This window comes from Schistocerca cancellata, chromosome 2 (genome assembly GCF_023864275.1).
Source record: "Schistocerca cancellata isolate TAMUIC-IGC-003103 chromosome 2, iqSchCanc2.1, whole genome shotgun sequence".
In the NCBI taxonomy this organism is placed as follows: domain Eukaryota; kingdom Metazoa; phylum Arthropoda; class Insecta; order Orthoptera; family Acrididae; genus Schistocerca; species Schistocerca cancellata.
This window is the reverse complement of record NC_064627.1, coordinates 911,781,586-911,799,769: the sequence shown is the minus strand read 5'-3', so window position 1 is coordinate 911,799,769 and position 18,184 is coordinate 911,781,586. Positions and strand designations below refer to the sequence as shown.

At 43.3% G+C, this 18,184-nt stretch overlaps 1 protein-coding gene across 2 annotated transcripts in view; it reads left to right on the top strand.

Annotated features, from left to right (window-relative positions):
* LOC126162852 (EGF domain-specific O-linked N-acetylglucosamine transferase) overlaps window positions 1–18,184 on the top strand; it is a 123,786-nt gene that overhangs the window by 29,482 nt on the left and 76,120 nt on the right. For both annotated transcript variants that reach the window (XM_049919624.1, XM_049919623.1), the window contains exon 4: window positions 13,701–13,849. In XM_049919624.1, the coding sequence (XP_049775581.1) occupies window positions 13,701–13,849 (149 nt within the window). The remainder of the gene's footprint in view (window positions 1–13,700; window positions 13,850–18,184) is intronic.

Sequence of the window (18,184 nt, the reverse complement as noted above, 5' to 3'; positions counted from 1 at the left end):
TAATAATAACACAAAATATTTGCAGGAGAATGAAAACTCTGGTGGAAGCAGGCCTTGAGGAAGATCAGTTTAGGTGAGGAAATGTAAGACACACGAGCCAGTGTTGACCATATGTCTTATTTTAGAAGATGGAAGAAAAGCAAACCTGTTTCTGTACAATTTGTATGCCATTTGACAATGTGGCCTGGAATGCATTCTTTGTTGTTGGAATAATGTTTCTGTCAGAGACAGCAAAGGATGCGAAAGATCGGCTGGAAGGAGTGGATAGTGTCATTAAGACAGATTATAAGAGGAGCATCAACAAAAGTAAAATGAGGATAATGGTATGTAACTGAATTAAAATCATTTGGTACTGAGGAAATTATATTAGCTAATGACACTACAAGTAGTAGATGAATTTTACTATTTGGAGAGAAAAATAGTTGACAGTGACTGAAGTAGAGGTGATGTAAAATACAGACTGACAGTATCTGGAAATGTGTTTCTGAAAAAGATCAATATTTTAACATGTAACATACATTTAAGCTATAGGAAGTCCTTTCTAAAGGTATATGCCTGGAGTGTAGCCTGATGCGGCAGGGACTCAGGCACAACTTGACTAAAACAGGGGATCAGTTAATAGGACTCACCATGAAGCATTTAATTATTGTCAATTTGGTAATGAAGGGAAGAGGCCGGGGGCGGGGGGGAATAAACATTATAGAGGGAGACCAAGACCTGACCATAGCAAGAAAGTTCAAGTGGTTGTAGATTGCAGTGGCTATGCAGAGATAAAGTGGGTTTCATAAGTGCCCCTCTGCCACCGATAATCTGGTCTGCGTGGAGTCTGCCATCCGTATGGCCTCTGCCCGCTGTCAGCATCTGGTTGCTGTCCTTTTTGACATGCGGGAGTCATACGATACGACACGGCAACATCCCATCCTCACCTCGCTTCACGGGTGGGGTCTTCGGGGCCTGCTCCCGATTTTCATATAAAATTTTCTGTCGCTTCGTTCCTTCCGTGTGCAAGTTGTGGCCTCCCATAGTTCCTCCCGAGTTCAGGAGAATGGGGTCCCACAAGGATCTGTCTCGAGTGTCTGCCTCTTTTTAGTTGCAATTAATGGGCTCGCTGCAGCAGTGGGAACGTCCGTCTCAGCTTCCTTGTATGCTGATGACTTCTGCCTATACTGTAGCTCCACTGACATTGGTGCTGCCTTTCTGCAGCTGCAGGGCGCTATCTGCAATGCACAGTCTTGGGCTGTAGTGCATGGCTTCCAGTTTTTGGCTGCTCCACAAGGCGCAGTCTTGGGCTGTAGCGCATGGCTTCCAGTTTTCTGCTGCCAAGACCTGCATTAAGTGTTTCTGCCGGCATCACACTGTTCACACTGTGCCACAGCTTTATCGTGATGGCAGACCTCTAGCTGTGGTGGAAACACATCGGTTTTTGGGATTGGTTTTAGATACCCGGTTGACTTGGCTCCCTCATATTCGGCAGCTTAAACAAACATGCTGGCAGCATCTTGACACTCTTTGTTGCTTGAGTCACACAAGCTGCCCGGGCGTTAATTCAGTCCCGTCTAGATTTTGGTAGCGTGGCTTACGGTTGCTTGACCCCATCCTTCACAGTGGGATCCGACCCGCCACTGGAGCTTTCCGCACAAACCCTGTGAACAGCGTACTTGTGGAGGCTGGTGTCCCTCCATTGCGGATCCGGCACCATCAACTACTGGCCGCTTATGCTGCATATCTTTGCAGCCTGCTTGGGCATCACAATTACCGTCTCCTGTTCCCTCACTCGGTTGTCCGTCTTCCAGAACGGTGGCTCCGGTCAGGGTGTACGATCGTGGTTCGTGTCAGGGCTCTTCTCTCTGGGCTTGAGGTTTTCCCTCTTCCACCTCTTTTCCGGGCCCTCTGCATATGCCCCCATGGTGTGTGCCCCACCCATGCCTTCAGCTCAATTTGGCATAGGGCCCGAAGGATTCAGTCCCTCCTGATGCCCTTCACCGTCACTTTCTTTCAATCCTTGCCATGTTTCAAGGCTCTGACGTGGTCTATACCGATGGTTCGATGGTTGCTGGTCGTGTCGGTTATGCTCTTATTATAGGTGATCATTATGAGCAACACTCATTGCCAGCTGGCTGCATTGTCTTCACTGCAGAGCTGGTCGCCATCTCTTGCGCCCTAGAGCATATCCGCTCCTGTTCAGGTGAGTCCTTCGTTATCTGTAGTGACTCCCTGAGTGGTTTACGAGCTATCGACCAGTGGTTTCCTTGCTCTTGTCTGGTGATGGCTATCCAGGAGTCCATCCATACTCTTGCTCATTGTGGCCACTCCGTCGTTTTTCTGTGGACCGCGGGTCGTGTTGGCATCATCGGTAATGAACATGTTGACACACTGGTGAAATAGGCTGTCAATGCACCGGCCTTGGAGACTGGCCTTTCGGAGTGTGATCTCCGGTCAGTTTTGTGGCAGAAGGTACTTGGTGCCTGGGGTGATGAATGACGCACCCTGCCTTCACCCAACAAACTTCGAGTCATCAAGAAGACTACAGGTGAATGGCACTCCTCCTTGCGAGCCTCCCGCAAGGACTTAGTTGTCCTCTGCCAGCTACGCATTGGCCACACCTGGCGGATGCATGGTCGTCTCTTGTGCCGTGAGAACCCACCTCTCTGTCGCTGTGGATCAGTGTTGACAGTGGTCCACATTTTGTTGGCCTGTCCGTTTTTAACTATGCTCAGGCAGACGTATGCGCTGCCTGATATGCTCCCTGCACTTTTATTGGATGACGCCGCGATGGCAGACTTAGTTTTGAGTTTTATTCGTGTAGGGTGCTTTTATCGCTCAATTTGAGGGTTTGTGTCCTTTTTATGTTGAGTCTGGCCTTTGGCCTCCAGTTTTAGATTGTGGTTTTTAGTGTGTTTCTTGGTGGTTGGCTTTTCCTTTCATGATCGGCCAACCACTGTCACACTCTGTGTGCTTTTAATTCCTTTTGTCTGGTCTTTGTCTGTGTATTTCTGGTTCTGTGTCGCTCCTTGTCATCTCGATTGCTTGCTATTTTTATTCCTTGTAGGATTTTATGGCCATGGAACAAGGGACTGATGGCCTTTGTAGTCTGGTCCCTTCAACCCCCAAAAACCAACCAACCAGAGATAAAGAGGTTTGCACATGACAGACTAGCATGGAGTATCAAACCAGCCTTTGCAAATATAACCAGAGCGGAGTAAGAGGAGTCTCATCACAGTTTTCAATACAAAAACATATACACAGTTATGTGACATAAATATATGTTCATAAATACTTCACCATACAATACCAGTATTACAATAAGGATAGTTGCTACTCACCAGTAGGGGAGATGCTGAGGTGCAGATGAGCACAACAAAAAGACTGTTGGAAAATGAACTTTCGACCCATAAGGCCTTTGTCGAAAACACACACACACACACACACACACACACACACACACACACACACACACGCACACACACGAGCGCGCAAATGCTACACATACACACATGATCACACACAGTTTCTGGCTGCTGAAGCCAGACTGCGAGGAGCAGTGTATGATGGGAGAGGACTGTGGGGGATCGAGGCGGCTTGGGCAGGGAGGGGGAGGGATAGCAGAGTAAGGGTTGGGGGCTGGTAAAGCATTGCTTGTGGGAGCATACATGGATGAGGTGGAGAGATGGTAGGGCAGCTAGGTGCAGTCAGGAGGTTAGACAGCGGGCGGGGGAGGGTGGATGGGGGGGTGGGGAGGTAGTAGAAAAGGAGAAAAGTAAAAAAGACTGAAGGTGCATTGGTGGAATAGAGGGATGTGTAGGCTGAAAAGGGAACAGGGAAGGGGCTAGATGGATAAGGACAATGACTGATGAAGGTTGAGGTCAGGAGGGTTACGAGAACATAGGATATGTTGCAGGAAGAGTTTCCACCTGCATGGTTCAGAAAAACTGGTGTTGGTAGGGAGAATCCAGATAGCACAGGCTGTGAAACAGTCATTGAAATGAAGAACATTGCATTGGGCATGTGCTCAGTAACAGAGTGGTCCAGCTGTTTCTTGGCTGTAGTTTGCTGATGGCCATTCTTACAGACAGGTAACTGGTTGGTTGTTATGCCCACGTAGAGTGAAGCACAGTGGTTGCAGTTTAACTTGTAAATGACATGTTTCACAGGTAGCCCTGTCTTTGATGGGGTAGGTGATGTTTGTGACCGGACTGGAATAGGTGGTGGTGGGAGGATGTATGGGACACATTTTGCATCTAGGTCTATTACAGGGATATGAGCCAAAAGGCAAGGAGTTGGGAGCAGGGATTGTGTAAGGATGGATGAGGATATTGTGTAGGTTCAGTGGGCTGTGGAATATCACTGTGAGAGGGGGTGGGAAGGATAGAGGATAGAACATTCTCATTTCGGAGCATCACAGGAAGTAGTTGAAACCCTGATGGAGAACGTAATTCAGTTGCTCCAGTCCTGGATGGTACTGAGTCGTGAGAGGAGTGCTCCTCTGTGGCCGGACAGTAGGACTTTGGGAGGTGGCAGGTGGCGTATATACTACATGGCACTCAGCACCAAAATTCATGTTTTTCTGTCATATCCTTTATTTGTGTCTGTAGCAGAGTCGTTGGGGAGGGGGGAGAGGAATGGACTGTCTACAATGTTTCCATGCTCTGATTTCTCTTATATTCTTTTTTGTGATCCCAGTGCACAATATATGATGAGGCAGCAGAATTGTTGCACATTCTTCCTCAAATACTGTCTCTCAAAATTGATCCAACAATGTTTCGGCCAGACAATGTTGCAATTTTCAAAACAATTCTCTTTAAGTTCCCTGAGCATCTTTGTTATCCTTCTTTATGTCAATATTGTGAAAAGGATAGATTGCTATTCACCATATAGTGGAGATGTTGAGTTGGAGACAGAAATTACAAAAACACTATTAAACACATGAGCTTTCGGCCAGAAAGCCTTCTTCTGAAATGGACAACATGAGCGCGCGCGCGCGCGCACAACACACACACACACACACACACACACACACACACACACACACATATTCATGCAAATGCAGCTCACATACACATGAGCTCTCTCTGTGCCTCCCAAGGCCAGACTGCTTGCAGCTGTGCATGATGGGAGAAGCAGTCTGAGTGATGGGTGTAAGAAGGAGGCTGGGGTGGGTAGGGGAGGGGGCGGGGGGAGAGCTCTGTGTGGGTGGGGAATGGTAAAGTGCTATTTGTGGAGCAAGCAAGGTTGATATGGAGAGAGGGTAGGGCAGCTAGATGCAATCCGTATGCTACACAGTGAGTGGGGGGTGGGGTGGGGGGGTGGGGTAGGGGTGGAAAAGGAGAGAAATCAAACATTATGGGTGCACTTGTGGAATAGAAGACTGTGTAGTATCGGAGAGGGAATAGGGAAGGGTTTAGTTAGGTGAAGGGCAATGACTAGCAAAGGCTGAGGCTGGGAGGGCTACGTGAATGTAGGGTATATTGCAGGGAGAGTTCCAACTTGCACAATTCAGAGAAGCTAGTGGTGGTAGGAAGCATCCAGATAGCACAGGCTGTGAAGTAGCCATTAAAATGCAGAACATTGTATTGGACAACATGCTCATTGACTGTGTGATCCAGCTGTTTCTTGGTCACAGTTTGTTGGTGGCCATTCATGTGAACAGACAGATTGTTGGTTGTCATGCTCACGTAGAACAAAGCATAGTGGTTGCAGCTTAGCTTTTAGATCACTTGACTCATTTCACAGGTAGCCCTGCCTTCAATGGGATAGGTGATACTTGTGGGTGGACTGGAGTGGGTGATGGTGGGGAGATGTATGGGACAGGTCTTGCATCTAGGTCTATTGCAGGTATATGAACCATGAGGCAAGGCATCAGAAGCAGGGGTGGAGTAGGGGCGGACAAGGATATTGTGCTGATTTGGTGGCAGTGGAATACCATTGTGGGAGGGGTAAAGCAGATAGTGGATAGCACATTCCTCACTTCAGGGCACACGAGAGGTAGTTGAAACCGTAGTGGGAAATGTGATTCACTTGTTCCAGTCCTGGGTGACACTGTTGTCCAATTTTAGAACATGTGTTTTGCTCGAGTATCATGTCGTTTTTGGAAACCCAGAATCTACTATGTAGGAATCAACATGGATTCCGGAAACAGCGATCGTGTGAGACCCAACTCGCTTTATTTGTTCATGAGACCCAGAAAATATTAGATACAGGCTCCCAGGTAGATGCTATTTTCCTTGACTTCCGGAAGGCGTTCGATACAGTTCCGCACTGTTGCCTGATAGACAAAGTAAGAGCCTACGGAATATCAGACCAGCTGTGTGGCTGGATTGAAGATTTTTTAGCAAACAGAACACAGCATGTTGTTATCAATGGAGAGACGCCTACAGACGTTAAGGTAACCTCTGGCGTGCCACAGGGAAGTGTTGTGGGACCATTGATTTTTACAATATATGTAAATGACCTAGTAGGTAGTGTCGGAAGTTCCATGCGGCTTTTCGCCGATGATGCTGTAGTATACAGAGAAGTTGCAGCATTAGAAAATTGTAGCGAAATGCAGGAAGATCTGCAGCGGATAGGCACTTGGTGCAGGGAGTGGCAACTGACCCTTAACATAGATAAATGTAATGTCTTTCGAATACATAGAAAGAAGGATCCTTTATTGTATGATTATATGATAGCAGAGCAAACACTGGTAGCAGTTACTTCTGTAAAATATCTGGGAGTATGCGTGCGGAACGATTTGAAGTGGAATGATCATATAAAATTAATTGTTGGTAAGGCGGGTACCAGGTTGAGATTCATTGGGAGAGTCCTTAGAAAATGTGGTCCATCAACAAAGGAGGTAACTTACAAAACACTCGTTCGACCTATACTTGAGTATTGCTCATCAGTGTGGGATCCGTACCAGATCGGGTTGACGGAGGAGATAGAGAAGATCCAAAGAAGAGCAGCGTGTTTCGTCACAGGGTTATTTGGTAACCATGATAGCGTTACGGAAATGTTTAGCAAACTGAAGTGGCAGACTCTGCAAGAGAGGCGCTCTGTATCGCGGTGTAGCTTGCTGTCCAGGTTTCGAGAGGGTGCGTTTCTGGATGAGGTATCGAATATATTGCTTCCCCCTACTTATACCTCCCGAGGAGATCACGAATGTAAAATTAGAGAGATTCGAGCACGCACAGAGGCTTTCAGACAGTCGTTCTTTCCATGAACTATACGCGACTGGAACAGAAAAGGGAGGTAATGACAGTGGCACGTAAAGTGCCCTCCGCCACACACCGTTGGGTGGCTTGCGGAGTATAAATGTAGATGTAGATGAGTCACGAGAGGAATGATCGTCTGTGGCCAGATGGTGGGACCTGGCGAGGTGGAGGACGACTGGAAATATAAGGCATGAGAGATCTGTTATTGTACAAGGTTGGGGGAAAATTACAATCAATGAAGGCCTCAGAAAGACATTTTGTATATTTTGACTGCTCGTCACTACAGAAGCAATGGCCATGGTTGGCTAGGCTGTATGGAAGGGTCTTCTTGGTATGGAACAGGTGGCAGCTGTTGAAGTGGAGGTATTGCTGGTGGTTGGCATATTTGATATGGGCAGAGATACTGTGTTAGCCATATTTGAGGTGGAGGTCAACATCGGGGGAGGTGTTGTTGGGCTGAGGAGGTGCAGGTGAAGGGAATGGGGAGCAGGTGTTGAGATTCTGGAGGAATGTGGGTAGTGTGTCCTCACCCTCAATCCAAATCACAAAGCTGTCATCAATGACTCTGAACCAGATGAGGAGTTTGGGATTCTGGATGGTTAGGAAGGGGTTCTCTAGAAGACCCATGAATAGGTTTGCCTAGGATGGCATCATGCAGGTGCCCATTGCCGTATTGCAGATTTGTTTGTAGGTGATGCCTTCAGAGTGGCAGTAATTGTGGATGAAGATATAGTTGGTCATGGTACCAGGAAGGAGGTTGTAGGTTTTGTGTATGTTGGGCATTGAGCAAGGTAGTGTTCAGTAGTGGCTAGGCCATGGGAATTAGATACATTAATGTAAAGAGCGGTGGTATCAATAGTGATGAGTAGAGCACCATGTGGTAGAGACACAAACTATCGGGAGTTGTTGAAGGAAATGGTGATATCTTTTCTATAGGAGGGTAGGTCATGGGTAATAGGCTGATGTGTCAGTCTTTAAGAGCAGAGGTTGTCTCAGTGGGGGGCAGAGTAACTGGCCACAATGGGGTGTCTTAGGTGGCTGAGTTTATGAACTTTAGGAAGCTTGTAGAAGGCAGGCAGGAGTGCATGCAGGGAGTGGTAAGGCTAGAGAGAGAGAGAGAGAGAGAGAGAGAGAGAGAGAGAGAGAGAGAGAGAGAGAGAGAGACTCTGGGGAGACGTTCTGGGATGGGCCTGAGGCCTAAGGATTTAAGGAGAGGCTGGAGATCGTGCTGGATATCTGGAATCCAGCAGGATTGTTGGTGGACAGATTTGACAGCTGGTGAAGTCCTACTGCCAGGTAATCCTTGTGGTTCAAAACAACAGCAGTGGAGCCTTTGTCAGCGGGTTGGATAATAAGGTGGGGGTCAGATTTTAGGTAGTGGATTTTGGTTCTTTCTGCTGATGTAAGGTCAGCTCGCATGTTGAGGGATTTAGGGAATGACAGCAAGGCAAGGTTTGAGGTTAAGAAATTCTGGAAGTTTTTGAGTGTGGGGTTAATGTAATAGGTTTGCGAGGTAGGGTTTGTCAGCTATGAGGGTATGTGGGAAGGTTTGGAGGCTGTTGAAGAGGTGGTGGATAGAGGTAGCCCAAGGCAGGAGCGAGGAGAGAACAGGTTGGAGAGTTTTTTGAGGTGGTGTTATGCGTGCTGCATTAGTTCTTGGAGGATAAGAGTTTCATTGCGTGATGCAATCCAGGAATTTGGGATTACACACCTGGAGAATTTCACAGATGGAGAAGAAATACGGCAAGGATGTTTGGGTCTGATTGACATGGTTTTGCAGGACTGTGTTGGCGAGTTAAGGACTGGCAGTATGTGAACAGACGGAGGTCATTGTGGAAAGAGGGATTGCAGCAGTAGATTGGCCATGGTGAAAGATGAAAATACGTAAATAACATAGAAATATGTGCAAAAAGTTCCCAAAAATACACAAAAAGTCATGGGGAAAAATCATAAGAAGAGCAGAGCAGATGAAGTACGGGGAAATAGGATGAAACCTGAGGGAATAGGCTGATGGGGGAAGGCAAAAACAAACTGAAATCGATGTGAAAACACAGTGAGATCAAAGACAAAAATAAATAAAAAGATTGTAATGTGGCTTGTGTTCAGTTGGTGTATATGTATGAGGAAGTGGGACAGCAGATGTGTCTAGACTAGCTGAGATTAGTGTAAATCGGAATAAGAGAGGGGAAAGAGGAGGGGTTGGTAGCATGAGGTACAAGTTCATGTAGCACAGAAAGGTACAGAAAATAACGTGTGAAAATATGCAAGAGTGATGCAGGAAGAGTGATCAATTTTAAGGTCTAGGATTAATGATAATGGCGGGAGTAATGTGGGACATGAAATGCTGTACTAACAGTGAGTGTGATCTTGTAGCCATGTGTTCTGCGTGGACTAGAATGATGATACAGTGTGGCTTGTAAGTAAGAGCATGCATTGCAGTTTGGAAGGCAAAATGAAGAACAAGAAAAGAAAAGAAAGAACAGGACAGATGCTGAGTACAGTAGCATTAGAAAATAATGACTAGGAGATATAATTGAATGCTCCTCGAAGCAAATGGTACTTTACTGCAGGTACCTTCATTTGTCTTCATTTTTAATACATTTAAGAGACCTTTTTTGTTGTGTTTGTCTGTGCCTCAACACCCCTGCTATATTTGATTGTACTCTTTTCTTGTGAATTATTGTGACCTTTTATGGTCCTTGCTCTGTCTGCTATAATCCCTATTTCTTAAAATAAAAAATAAAAAAACCTCCAAATGCTGAAGCAGTATTCTACAACTAGTATCTTGTATATGATTTATTTTGCAAGTTCATGACACTGCAAGAACTGTAGAAGAGAGCCTTGGCTGCTTTTACTTAACTCTTCTATGTTGTGCATTATCCCTTTCAGAACATGCAATGAATAGCCTTTGGATTTGTAACCTCAGGTGCCACTGTTTCCCTATGCAGGATCTCTACATGGCTGCTAGGACATTAACCAAAGATTTTTTTTATTGTAGTGTTAGTAGACATACTGTCCATTGCAAGGCCAGCTTCTCATTTCAGTTTTGTTTTGTGGATCATTATAAGTGAGTGTAATTTAATTTCGATAACATTGGTTTTATGAACTCTCAGCCAGGGTCCAAGACATGTCCTGTGTGCCTTGATTTTATTTAATCAGAAGGCAAAACAACAGTGGACTTAGCACACTGTTCCCTGCTCTGAAAGCAAGTTTATTGTGCAGTATCTCTGCCTATTAGGATTTCTGTGCATTAGACAATATCCCAGTGCCCACAAAACCAACATCACCAGAGTTATAAATACCAACCATGTATGATGTAACTGAACAGTTGTAAACAATTCCTGTTTTTCCTTCAAATGGGAAGTTTCCTAAATATCATTTGAATCAAAACTGCACAACCATCTTTGGTACAATACACACCAACTAGAAATGTAAGCTAGCAGACACCCCACTTTCTACTTTTCTAAAGTGGGATAACATTGTTCTACAAATTTTAAAGCATTCAATATTATGGTGAATAGTGCGTAATTTCTTCTTGTTTTTGTGTCTCAAAAATAAAAAAATGAAGCTTAAATTCATAGATTGACTGTCCTTTGTGAGATAATGATAGTGATTGCATGTATCTTACAAGAAAAGATGAAATAATTCTTAAAAAAATGATAAGATGTCTCATTTTGAATGGCCCCTAGTATTGTGTTACAGGAGTATCCCTTTCACCACCAAACAAATTCATTTGACATGGCAGCAGTCCATTTCCTTGTTTACTTTTATTCCATCAATGAAATATCCTTGTGTAAGTACTGGCCATGTACACACTAACATCAGCACAGTTTGACAGGAATATATCCACATTTTATTCCAAAATTTATTTTGTTAGTGATACATTTCATTGCAATTATTCATATGGACATATGAGATCGTCCACAAGTTCTTTGAAATTTTTTTGTTTGAAGTTTCCACAAAAATAATTTGAAAATTTTTTAAGGAATTTCAGTTCTGTTTTCTCCTTGTCATTTACCAAAAATTCAACTGAATGTCTGTAAAAAGATCGCTGATATGTAAACCAATAAGCTCATCTACTTTCCCTTTTTTCAGAACTGAGCCTGGCAACATTGATGTAAGTATGTGAATGCAGAGCTATTTACACCCAAAGTTTTTCAGAATTCTTCCTCAGTCTGAATTTCCAATGCAGTGCTGGAAGAAAACTCTGCTTGGCTCTGTCAATGCTTCATATACAATATTTATCATTCCAGGAATTAATTATTGTATCTTCACCCAGTTTTTCTGTAAATAGTGTCTGTCCATAGTACAACTATCTCACTTCCCTGTGAAACAATAATACTTGGCATTTCCAAATTGCGGTCCTTAATAATATGGCAATAATTTTAACTTCTCCATAAATTTTCAATGGGTTTCTCACATAATCTACAACTATCCTGAGCACACCACGCAACATGATGTTCTTCATATCAGTGACTGCTTCACAGCCTGTGCCATCTGGATCTTTTCCAGCAACACCAACTTTTCTGAATTGCACAGGTGGAACTCTCCATGCAATATATCCTACAATTCTGTCACCCTCCTGGCCTCAACCTTAGTTAGTCATTGTCCTTTCCCATCGATGTCCTTCCCTGTTCCCATTCCAGCACTAGACAGCCCTCTATTCCACCAACACACCTTCAGTCTTTGTACTTCTCCCCTTTTACACTACTTCTCTCCCCCTTCCCCACCCACCCTCTCCCCAACTTCCGTGTAAACTCCTGACTGCACCTAGCTGCCCTACCCTCTCTCCATCTCGTCCATGTATGGTTCCACAAGCAACACTTTAGCATTCCCCAACCACTACCTTGCTATCCCTCCCCCTCTCTGCCCCAGCCTCCTCCTTACCCCCACAGTCCGGTTGCCTTTTCCATCATGCAATTGCTGCTTGCTGTCTGCTTTGCGCGCGCGCGCGCGCGCGTGTGTGTGTGTGTGTGTGTGTGTGTGTGTGTGTGTGTGTGTTTTGTCTATTTTTGACGAAGGCCTTGTTGGCCAAAAGCTCACTCTCTGACAGTCTTTTTGTTGTTCCTATCTGCGACTCAGCATCTCCGCTATATGGTGAGTAACAACCACCCTTTTCATAATATTGTTACATTCCATCCAGGATTTTCCATTGTTAGACTATCAAGATGTTTCTCCTATTTGGGTATATTCCTTTTGTATTGATAGTATGTTCTACAGATGAAGAATGAAACTTGTTACCATTGTGTGAAAGTACCGCTTTGAGACTTTCTTTGAAGTGTCCATTAATAGTTGTGTTGTTCAGGATGGCGTATGACATTCACTGCATTCGTCACACCATGTGTGTCTTCAAAGTTTGTCGTGAGGTCACCTGCAGTTTTAAAGGACTGCTCCAGTTCCTTAGTCATATTACCAAATGGACACTTTCAAATAATTGTATAAATACTTCCACTGTTTTAAATGAGATACCAGTAGTTTTGCCCTTTTTTTCTAAAGAAATATCTAGATCTCTGAAGAGATCACTGAACTCCACTTGTGCCATATTGTGAATCAAGGAGGATGTGCTTAGAAAGCAGTATGCCTCTGTCAACTAGATGGTGTTTTCATCTTCAGTTGAGGAATCTTTCAAGCCCACAGATAGACTGTCTGGAAATTTAGGAGCAGTATGTTCTTTGTCATGAGCTGCAGGGTGAATTGCAGAGCATAATAATATGTGCTCTGCAATACTTCTTCATGAAGACTCCTTTGTTTATGGGGCAAATAGGAATCAATATTACAATTGGCAGACTCCATCCAAACCATCAGCAGTCCATACGACATATGGCATCCTTCTCCATTCATTCACTTATTGAGGGTAAATGAACACAAGGTACTCATTTTTTATCCTAGTCCTCTATCTTAAAATCAAAATACAATAATTACTCCTTTTTTATAGGAAATGTAACTGAACTCCTCTCAAAGCAAATGTTATACTTCACTGCAAGTATATCAGTTATCTTCATTTTTAAGACATTCAAGGGACAGTATTGTGTTGGCCTATTAATAGTAGGCTGCCAGTTGGAAGCATAAAACAACACAATTCTCATGATTGTACTCAGAGAATCATCAAAATGTAACCACTTTATTATAGCAGTTATTAAGAAACGAAGTCCCTTTTATGGCCAAAATGTGACTAATTACTTTGTGAAAACATGCAGAGCATGTACCCCATCATGTGGTGATGTCATACTGTGAGAATTCAGACATGCCCAAATAGTATTTCCAAGCACCAGTATGTGGGGCTCAATGTTTGGTAATACAGGTATGGCTGCAGATCAGAAACTTGAACTAATATGCAAATTTTAGCACCAGTTTCAATTTCAGTGGGACACAATTAACAAAGTTTATCTTATTTCATTTTTACAACATTTTGCATGTCAAACTGTGTAATCATTAAAAGATGTTTAATGAAATTAATCCTAACTTTAAAAGTATTACATGTATATCTGTATTATTTTTTCCATCTGTTTGCAGGAGGATTCATCCTTGGAATGTTCAAAACACTTGAGATTTTGTAGAGGCCGTAACTTGATGATCAACTTGACTGATTTAGCATCTCGATCTGAACCATTACGATACAAAATGGATGTCCTGAAGCCTGGTCAAATTGGTGGATATTGCAGGTAGTTTTTGACAAAGCTACACTTGAAAATACTCCATTCCAGTACACCAACAGTGCATATAATTCCCTCCCTCCCTCCCTTCCAGTAAACCAACAGTGCATATAAATCCCTCCCTCCCTCCCCCCCCTCTCTCTCCTCCCCCTCCCCCTCCCCCTCCCCCTCCCCCAAACCCTCTTCTGAGAAACTTGTAATTTTTTTCAGTAGGTATTCGTTGTCCAGTAATTCTTACCCATGTGTTTTATTTTTTATTTTTGTCTATTGCTTTAATCATAATAATTTGATTGCACTGCTGTGTATAGTTAGTTACATATCTTTACTAATTTTTCGTTTACTTTCTTTTGTACTGACATCAATTTTTATTTTGGAAGTTCAGTATTCCTCCAAAAGGGCTCTCAGCTACAAATAGCTGGGTGCATGTAAAGTGATCAGTTTGACTAAAACAGTATTCATCACATTTCAGTGATTTCCATTGTGTTCTGTAGCCTTTTGAAGGGTAAATGAGAAAGAAAGGGGTACACAATAAATATAGTTACAGCTGAAACACCTACTAGCAAAACAAAGTACTGCAGATTTTTTACAAAGCTATGGGTATTGAAGGAAGTGCATGTAGTGTCTCCCATCAAAATATCAGAAGCTTGTGAATATAAAGAATTAATTTCTCACAGCTTTACAGGAAAATGAAAGGATAGATGGAATAGCAGCAGGCTTATTGTGCATATCAGAACATATCACAGAAATTAATGAAACTAAATAGATTCATCTTTAAGAGGAAATGAGAGTGGCAGTAAATATAAAAGTGGAGCTAAGTCCCAGAATCTTCAGGTTATTGAACATTGTATCAAAGAGATGTTTGAAAGCTGTGCCACAACAGTGGATCAGAAGCAGATGAGTGTGTAACACTGACTGGCCACCAACATGAAATATCTTAAGTTTCATAATGCATCTACGAGTAAAAACAATTTTAATAAGATTATGCAAATTTAAATGTAGAATCATTGTTTGTGAAGAGTTTAATGTTGATTTTCTTTCAGAAAATATTGATTGAGGACACACAGAGTTGTTGATGTTTCAGCTTTGGATTATTCGCTATAGTAAAATTTCCAACAATGATTGAAGCACATGTTACAGGAGGCATTGATAATTTGTTTATGAAGCTAGTTTGTCAGTAATTGATATTATGAGAGCTCCATGGTTGTATTATAAGATGTGTTATAAAAACAGCTACCAACCTCTAATTTAAAGACATTTTTTGTTTAACATCTTTCATTGCCCCTTGCTATTACTGGTTTTGTTCTTTGGTTCATCATCAGATGGCTCTATTACAGAATGAACTGCTAAACCAAAAGTTGGTTGTTTTGTAAGTCATGGTGTCAGTGAACATGTCTTGATAGCTTTGAAGGACTGCATTTTCATTATTTTCCCTCTAACATGCAGTAGTATCACATTAAATATATCCCCATGTTATAAACACAGTCGCAAAAACACAGAGTAATTGGTGAGTCACCATTAGCATGTTTACAATGAACAGTGTGATACCACATATGCTTCTCATGTTTTACAGTGTGATGTAGTGTTTGTGATATCAGATTGTTCATTGTAAAAGTGCTAATGGTGACTCGCCCTTTACTTTGTGTTTTTGTGATTGTGTTTATAATAGTGGGACATGTTGACCATGATACTAATGTGTGTTACAAGGAAAATAATAAAAACACAAGCCTTCAAAGCTGTCAAGACACATTCACTGGCACTATGGTATAAAATAAACACCACCTTCTGATCAGCAGCTCATCCTGTAATGCAGCCATCTGGTAATGAACGAAAGTTCTCAACCAGTAATAGCAGTAACAATGGTAATTCTCACTTCACATTTTACCCTTCTGCTTGTATTCAGCACTGCTAGAGTTTGTTTGTGTGGCAGTGGTAGTCTTGAGTTAATAATTATACAAAGCATACAAAGTGATATCACTAGGTTTGTATGCAATAGAAGAGCTGCATGATGGCAATATGCTCAGCTTTTCCCTCAGTGAAAGCAACCGCATCACTGTATTGTTGTGGTGCATCTGAGGATTCTTGTGTTACTCTGTTTTGGTTATTATATATTGTAGACTTTTCACTATTGTCAATATATTTTCACAGAATCGGAGATTATTCGGAAATAAACCGAACAAATCATCATCACATTTTTTTCTGTTTAATCCTTCAGAGACTATATTCCTGAAAAATCCCAAAAAATGTGTTAGTGGAGTTCAGATTCACCCTGTGATGCCTAGATGCATGTAACATTGTAGGCAGTGGAGCAAAAGAGACAACACTACATTCATAAATTCATCATCTACTCAAATTCTCAGTGTGTGTTCACATCTGTTCAGCATATCTCTGTTCCTTACAAAAGCAGGGGAAGAACATGTCATTTTCCTGTTTTTGGGGTGTACAGGAATTCAGGGAAATGAGTTAGCTGATTTTGCTCTAAAGATGCCTCTAATGGAAACTGAGTGACATGATTCGCAGTCCGTTTGTATCCCCCTGCTCTGTTATGGGGCCACGGGTCCTGCTGGAATGTAAATGGGCCATGTTAACAGGCACGGGAGCTCCACTGCCTGTCGCTGGATTCGAACATGCGTCCTCTTCTGGGGTGAGGAAGAGGATGATGGGGATGTGTCCACAGATGGCTCCTGATGACAGAATAACAACATTTACTGATCAACTGCAATACATTGGTTGTGGGCCCTGTGGGCGAGATTTGCTTCTGCTCGTAATATTCTCAGTGATGACAAAGATGCCCAGCAGACACTCACAAGCATGCCTGCTGTGGTGACTGTAGCTGCAATCCGCTGCCTTGGCCACAGCGCTCTGACTTTGTTGGGTCATACTGCGATGGCTGGGACCACACACCGCAGGCCTCTTTTGTAACTGTGGCCGGGGGAGGGGGAGAGCAGTGGTGAGTCAGGTCAGTGCCCTGTCTCAGCAACCGTCCTCAGCTGCGGCTGTCTGGTGTCGGCGGGCCAGGGTCCCTGGCTCCAGCCCCGGTCATGGCATTTGTGAAGGTGGCATCCCTAAACGATGGTGACAGAGCGTTACCACAATGCACACCCCAAGCAATGACTCCCATGACAGGCAGCTGCCTGTTGTCGGTAGTGGCGTCACTCTGGTGCCTCCTTGGCAACAACCTGCATTACAACGATGATTGTCATGAGGACTGTGATGGCAGTGATGACTCTGAACTGGTGGTGGCGCTGAGAGACACAGGCTCTGCGTCACCCCAATACCTCATGATGGATGATGTTGGTGAGGTGGCTGCCGGTCCTTAAATATGGCTTTCTGCCACTGATGTCTGCAATTCTTCATCCCCAGTAGGTCAGTGGAATTTTATGGTTTCGCTCAGCTGGCATAACTGACCTGATTACTGCCCTCGATGTTGACATTTTGGTGTGTAGCGAACTGCTTCTTGTCATGTCCACCAGTGGATGGTGACACATCATTCTCCTTCGTGTTGCTTAACTTGGCACTCCGTCGACCCACTTATGTCACGGTATCATCCTTCACATTTTAACAAACTTAACTACTGTAAAACTTCTACCTTTAACTAACTTAATCACTCTGATCATTTGACCCTCTACACTGCCCCCCTTCTACAGAAAGAATGCATCCCCATATTCTGTCTCTACATCTATTTACATTCGACTCTCTTTACATCGTTTTGAACCCTCTTCCAATACTGGACTTGTTCCATATTTACGCAGTTCACTGCCTTTGAAATTATATATTGTGGCTTGTCACTACTAATTACACCATAGTTCTCCCTTTTAAACACACTGTTCCTTGAGCATACTTGGTCTTTGCCTTCATGAGTGTTCATTCATTACACTGCCTTGGGGGGGGGGGGGGGGGGAGGGGGGAAGTGCCATTCTGTTTGGTTTGACAAGGAATACACCAGTGGCAGATGCTGATGAACCAGTGACTACCAATTGCTGCTTCTGTAGCTTTTCAAAGCCGAACAAACACTAAACAGTGTACGTGAGTGGGCATCCAATAAGAAACTAACACTAAATTTAAAAAAAACAAAGTTGTTAGCTTCTGTCTGCAAAAAACCACACTACAACAACTTTAAGTTAAACGATGAAACTATAGAATGTGTAGACTACACGAAATTTCTTGGTTTGCATGTTGACAGTCAGTTAAAGTGGGAAGAACATATCAAAATACTTAGTAAAGAATCGCTACTGCATGCTATGTTCTTAGAATTCTGACTGCAGTGTCTGATACTACATGTGTCAGATCAGTATATTTTTCTTATATCCACTCTGTTATTACCTATGGAATAATATTTTGGGGAGT